The sequence below is a fragment of the Pleuronectes platessa genome, chromosome 17, assembly GCF_947347685.1.
Source record: "Pleuronectes platessa chromosome 17, fPlePla1.1, whole genome shotgun sequence".
NCBI classification, from domain to species: Eukaryota; Metazoa; Chordata; class Actinopteri; order Pleuronectiformes; family Pleuronectidae; genus Pleuronectes; species Pleuronectes platessa.
Genome location: NC_070642.1, coordinates 10,981,836 through 10,988,687, shown reverse-complemented (window position 1 = coordinate 10,988,687; position 6,852 = coordinate 10,981,836). Strand labels below are relative to the sequence as shown.

Genomic DNA, 6,852 nt, shown 5'->3' with positions numbered 1-6,852 from the left:
GCAGGCGTTCAAGCTGTGTTTTAGGGATTGGGCGATACCCTCATAAAAAAAGGAAAAGTGAAAGCTCTGGAGATGACACGAGTGTGTGTGTGGGGGGGGGGGGGGGTCATGCCAAATGAGGGTTTGTAGGTGGGTGCAGCCTTTATATATAAGATCATCTCTACTTCTGCATAGAATACAAGCAGTCCCTAACCCCTGCAGGGCACCACCACAGCACTGGGCAGCTCTTTCAGCCACAGACTGATTCACCATCTCAATCTCCCCACTTTAAACATTTGTCAGTGCAATTGTGTTAAAGGGTTAGCGCACCAAAAATGAAAATTCACCCATTTCACAACTATGCCGATGGATATGGAGGAGTGGGTGATGTGTTTGAGTCCACAAAACACTTCTGATGTTTCAGGGGTAAACAGCGGGGCAGCCAAATCAATTACAATTGAATAAAATGGCGACCACTGTAGCTGTGTAGACTCAAACACTATACCCCTCCCCTCCATCAGCATAGTGGTGAGAAGATAACGAGTGAATCACAAATTTTCGTAGAACTATCCCTTTAATTTATTTTTGCTGGAAATGCAGGATTATTTCATTTGTACACAGTTATGTGTAGTACCTTCACCAAGGAGGTAACGTCTTCATCAGTGTTTTTTTTTTTTGTCACATTACCACAAAATTTGGTGACAGGATGTGGTATGAGTCAGGGAAGAACCCATTCATTTGTGTTATGATCCGGATCAGGGGGAAGGTCTAGGATTTTATTCTAATTTTTTGAACACCAATAGCAATAATACAAAAGTCTAGCTGAAAGAATCAAAATATATTTAAGGAACTGATATTCATCAGTGTGTTTATGTTATTGCTTAATAAGTACCTTTTATTTATATGTTCATTAAGTACGACAAAACATGGCTTGTTAACATGATAAACTTTTATTTATGGGTCCCACCATTGCAAAGAACCGTATCAATTTGCATTATTTACAATTAATGAAAGAAGACACAAAGAACATTGGAATGTCAATAAATACAAAAAAGAAAAGAAACGCATCGATAAAACTTAAGATACAAAAACTGACAACTTAGAAAATTAAGTTCTACAGGGAATGGCTCTCAACTGCATATGGTCAATTTGAGGGGAAATGAAGTGAACTTGGTCAAAAAGAGATTGAGGAGGGGGACTTTCCAAGCTCATTTACAACATTAAACTTGTAATTTACACTACTTCTAAACGCTAGCGAGCAATAGAAGCAGACTTAGTCCACCTCCTCCATCCTGGATGTGTCATCATCGTCACCTTCCAGAGGCGGCATGTCCTCGGTGGGAGCAACAGTAGGCTCATCTGATATCAGGTCCTCTTCATCAATACCTGGAAGAAAAAGATGATGATGAGTCAGTGGAGCCAGGTAATATAAGAATGAATAAGAATGTCAAACACATTGAATGATAGTTCAGCAGCAGTAACTTGTAACACAGACACTAACCGAGTCCCAGCTTGATCATTCTGTAGATGCGATTGGAGTGAGTCTGCGGGTCGTCCAAAGTGAATCCTGAAGAGAGCAGGGCGGTCTCGAAGAGCAGGATGACCAAATCCTTCACTGACTTATCGTTCTTATCAGCCTCTGCCTTCTGCCTCAGGGTCTCCACGATGGGGTGGTCAGGGTTGATCTCAAGGTGCTTTTTGGCAGCCATGTAGCCCATGGTGGAGTTATCTCTCAGGGCCTGGGCCTTCATGATCCTCTCCATGTTGGCTGTCCAGCCATAAGTGCTCGTGACGATGCAGCACGGGGAGGAGACCAGTCGGTTGGAGACTGTGACCTGCGTGAACCATAACAAAAATTAATGCCATCATCTTATTTTACTGCAAAACAATATGGGTTGTGAGTTTTTTTTTAATGTTTTCATCTGCTCACCTTCTCCACTTTCTTCTCCAAGATCTCCTTCATGGTCTTGCATAGGTTCTCGAACTGCGATTTCTTCTCCTCCTGCTTCTTCTTTTCGTCATCATCCTCAGGCAGCTCCAGGCCCTCTTTGGTCACTGACACCAGGTTCTTGCCCTCAAACTCCTTCAGCTGCTGGACACAGTACTCATCTATGGGCTCGATCATGTAGATTACTTCCAGGCCGGCTTTGCGCAGCCGCTCCACAAAGGCAGAGTTGGCCACCTGGTCTTTGGTCTCACCTGAAATACAGATATGGATATGCTGTAATATAATGTAATATGACGAAAACTCAGTTCACTTGATTTGAAACTAAATTAGAGTTCATCCTCACCTGTGATGTAATAGATGTGTTTCTGAGAATCTTTCATGCGTGTGACGTAGTCCTTAAGAGAAACCATCTCGTCTCCAGAGGCGGAGGTGTAGTAGCGCAGCAGCTCAGACAGCCTCTTCCTGTTCTGTGAATCCTCGTGGATGCCAAGCTAAAAATAAAGAAAACACTTAACTGTTAGCACCCTGCAGTTAGAAGCAAATTACTATTGTAGGCCTATTAGATGTAATCATTGACATCCACAGTGCGTGCATTCAAGTCTTTTGTGACTGTGACAATATGGCCTAAGGATAAGACAGATGGCTAATGAGTAAAAGGTCAGAGTGACAAAGGTGACGATTAGCTGAAATTCAAATGGTTCTTTCAAGCTTTGCACTTGAAGCAATAGTAGGCACCCTGGTTTAACTCAAATTATATTTGGGTTTCTCTCAGATCACATTAACACAGTATCAAACCATGGTAGTGCAGGGTTTAACACCTTGTTGCTGCTAAATGTTTTAAAGAGAAAAGATTATAAAAAACATGTAGCTTGCACAGAGCAAGAAGAGAATGCTGACCTTGATGTTCTTGGAGAACTGCTCATAGTACTTTTTGTAGTTATCCTTGTCCTCGGCCAGTTCAGTGAAAAGCTCCATGCACTTCTTGACGAGGTTCTTGCGGATGACCTTCAGGATCTTGCTCTGCTGCAGCGTCTCTCTGGAGATGTTCAGGGGCAGATCCTCGGAGTCCACCACACCCTTAATGAAATCTGCCGGGATAAATAAAAACAACCTCGTCAGCAACACAACAACATTTCTAAGATGATTTATTTATTCATTATAGAAATAATATCAGCTGATTATTTGATCTATGAACAGAGTGCTCAAGCTATTAGACATTCCAGCCCTGGGTTGATACTCACTGAGGTACTCAGGGATGAGCTCCTCGCAGTTGTCCATGATGAAGACCCTGCGCACGTACAGTTTAATGTTGTTCTTTTTCTTCTTGTTCTCAAAGAGGTCGAAAGGGGCGCGGCGAGGCACAAAGAGAAGGGCCCGGAATTCCAGCTGACCCTCTACTGAGAAGTGCTGCGGGTTAAATCAGTTGCGATTCCTGTCAGTTTTCACATTTGATAATATTTATATATTAAAACATGAAAAACGTTTGCATTTTCAAGTGATAACCTACCTTGACGGCCAGGTGGTCCTCCCAGTCATTGGTAAGGCTCTTGTAGAACTCTCCGTACTCCTCATTAGTGATGTCATCAGGGTTTCGGGTCCAAAGGGGTTTGGTCTTGTTCAGCTCCTCCTGGTCAATATACTTCTCCTTGATCTTCTTCTTCTTCTTCTTCTTGTCGCAAGACTTGTCGTGATCATGCTCCTCATCTGACCCTACGTCCTCAATCTCGGGCTTGTCCTCGTCCTTGTCCTCCTCGTCTTCCTCCTTTTCCTTTTCCTTTTCCTTCTCCTTCTCCTCCTCCTCTGCCTCGTCGTCACTCACCTCCTTGTCTCGCTCTTTCTCCACCTAAAGAAATAATAATACAATCGTAAAAAAATGATTTTTAGCCATCTGTTGTTAAAACAATGTAAAACAGCAGTTAATTTAGACGTCAATTATAATCCTAAAATCACGTATTACTATTTATTTAAAGGCTTAATTTCTACTAATGCTCAAGATAAGTAAGATCACAATCTGTTTATGAGTTTCGATGAGCACTTACAAAAAGTGTGATGGGGTAGCCAATGAACTGGGAATGCTTCTTCACAATCTCTTTGACTCTTTTCTCCTCAGTGTATTCTAACTGGTCCTCTTTCAGGTGCAGGATCACCTTAGTGCCACGAGGCATTGGATCAGCTGCACAGGGTACAGACAGGTTAGTGAAAGGTACAGAGATAACCATGGCACATTTTATTCCTTGGATTGTAAAAACACAACTGTTAATTAACTACAAAACAATGGCAGCTACATTTCTTACCGTTGTCCACTAGCACTGTGAATGAGCCACCAGCGGATGATTCCCAGACGTACTGCTCGTCATCATTGTGCTTGGTGATGACCGTCACCCTCTCAGCCACCAGGAAGGCCGAGTAAAAACCCACACCGAACTGGCCGATCATGGAGATGTCGGCTCCAGCCTGAAGAGCCTCCATGAAGGCCTTAGTTCCAGATTTTGCGATTGTGCCAAGATTATTAATCAGGTCGGCCTTGGTCATGCCAATGCCTGTGTCAATCAGGGTCAGGGTGCGTTCCTCTTTGTTGGGGATGATTTCGATTTTGAGGTCCTTGCCATTGTCCAGCTTGGTGGGGTCAGTGAGACTCTCATAGCGGATTTTGTCAAGGGCCTGGAGGTTTAAAAAAGGAAAGGACATATTGTAAAATAAATGTTAAGTGTGTTTTAAGTTGTTTGTACGTTTTTATCATCTTGTATTCCATGTTATCACCATATATCTTTGCATTAGTTAGGGCATTAAACTTTACTTTCTTAAAACAAGCTCAATCGATATGTTTTTCACATTAGATTAAGATATTAGTCTAATATGACTATGACAAACTCACATCTGAGGAGTTGGAGATGAGCTCCCTAAGGAAGATTTCTTTATTGGAATAGAAAGTGTTGATGATCAGGGACATCAACTGAGCAATCTCAGCCTGGAATGCAAAGGTCTCAGCCTCCTCCTCCATTGTTTGGTCATGTGATTCAGGCATCTGAGAAAAAGAGACAAATAAATATAGCTTTTTATAATGTGCATAAATCCTAGAACACACATGAAAATGCAAATACCTGCAACACAGTAGTACTTCCTATCAGCTTTCTGCCTTTGGGCAATTCAATCCTTGCTCAGTTCTTGGACTAAGATTAGAAATCTAACTGCATTGCCATAATCAATACCTCTGCATGCTTTCATGAGACTAAAATTGAACCACCTACTTCTGTCTGGTCTCATCTCATTTTTGCAATTAACCAGACATTTTAAGGTCCTGTGTGCATGACCGTGTTCATTAGTTGCTGCAGCACAGTGAGTCACCACACTGGCAGACCGATAAAGGAGCCCTGCCAATCCCCCTCAGGTTATGTTCAAGTCCTGAAGAGCTGCACCTCACAATATTATATAATGGACTCAATGTCACCGTGAACCACAGATCTCACTAATCGCCTCAGTGTTAAAACAATGCCTCTTGTCGTTAGTATATGGTTCGGATGTTACAGAACGTGCATCCATTTAACAAGGTCTAATATCTGCATCAGTTACATGAAGTTGCAGTACGATGTCAGGTTAAATGTGAGCACGTGTTGCTCGTGCAGACAGGTGGTGTGACAGACTGTCCAGGTCACCGCTCCACCTCTCTGTAATCCATCGTTGACTAAATCCGCCTGTGTCTGCCTTCAAGGAAATTATATAATGCGATTTTTTTGATTTTTTTCTGAATAGCAGCAAATGCAATAAAAAAAAAGTATGTAGATGGCAGTGTGTTAAATAGAATGTCTGAAACACCATTATGAGATTGACAGCTGAGAACTCAGTCGTGAACAGAAGTTATTTACACGATTATTTATCGTCTGATCAGGGATCAGCACGGGGCTTGAATTGCATATTCACATCGGCAGGAACAGAACGACTCCACCTGTCGGTTTCCGAGGCGAAATGCAAGTTTCTAGAAGGTACCAAAACCAAAACCAGCTCTCTAGAAGCTTCCACAGGAATCACAAGCTCCTCCTCTTGACCATCCGAGGAGAATTTGAGTGACCTACACTATACCGGATGGATGGACGGATGGATGAACAGATCATCAGACACAAATCTGCACAGGCAATCTGATTAGGATTCATTAGGTTGAGGAGCTCCTGCCTGAAAAGTGCAGCATGTGGTCAATGTGGCTGCTGCTGGGGGAGGCTGAGGATGATGAGGGTGGAAACTGTTTCCAGGATGAGGCTGGGAGAAGTTTGTCTAACGTGCCAATAAAGCTGACACCTCAATAAGAATCTCTGACATTCACATGACATGTCAAAATTTGGCAAAACAAAAACGTCAAACCCGAGTTTATGGCATCGTCTCAATCTGAACCTCTTCACTATTTAATTTCATGCACGCCATCGTCATATTGCAAAATACAAGCCTTGATGAGAACAGCTATAAAACAACTATTCTAGCAAGTATGTCAGAGTAAGTCATATTTAGAATCTCTGTTATTGAGCCGGCATTATAAAATGTATCATTTACCTTGAGCCTGGAGTAGTGATCAATGTACGGAGGTCGGTTCTAGTGGCGACGGAAGAAGAGGATTTAATACCCTTCTCCCGAGCTGTCGAGAAATCCTGAGCTTTCCAGAACCATCTGGAATCTTCCTCCGACAGCCCATAGGCCCGCTGAGATGTCGATCACGACTGAGAGAACGCCCTCCCCGTTGCTTATTGGCTTGAGGAGGCGGGATTAAAGGATAGAGAAGCCTGTTTGTTCCTGGTTTAAAAACTGGAACCGGCATGAGTGTGTTCAGTGGAAATTCAAGAAACTTCCAGATCAACAGGAAGAGTTGAGATTACATTCACTATTTCTGAATCTGTAATAATGATGATATTTATATTATATGTTTGCAGGAACCGAACAAA

General features: G+C 42.5%; 1 protein-coding gene across 1 annotated transcript; it reads right to left on the bottom strand.

Moving 5' to 3' along the window:
* Positions 1-910: 910 nt before the first annotated feature.
* Positions 911-6,627, bottom strand: hsp90aa1.2 (heat shock protein 90, alpha (cytosolic), class A member 1, tandem duplicate 2). The gene is made up of 11 exons (XM_053445144.1): positions 6,467-6,627; positions 4,803-4,952; positions 4,222-4,588; positions 3,967-4,100; positions 3,435-3,770; positions 3,169-3,334; positions 2,825-3,015; positions 2,271-2,418; positions 1,910-2,178; positions 1,481-1,814; positions 911-1,365 (listed from the first exon to the last, which is right to left on the bottom strand). Exons 2-11 carry the CDS (start codon positions 4,950-4,952, stop codon positions 1,253-1,255), a joined length of 2,208 nt encoding a protein of 735 aa, XP_053301119.1. The 5' UTR covers positions 6,467-6,627; the 3' UTR covers positions 911-1,252.
* Between the last annotated feature and the right edge of the window lie 225 nt (positions 6,628-6,852).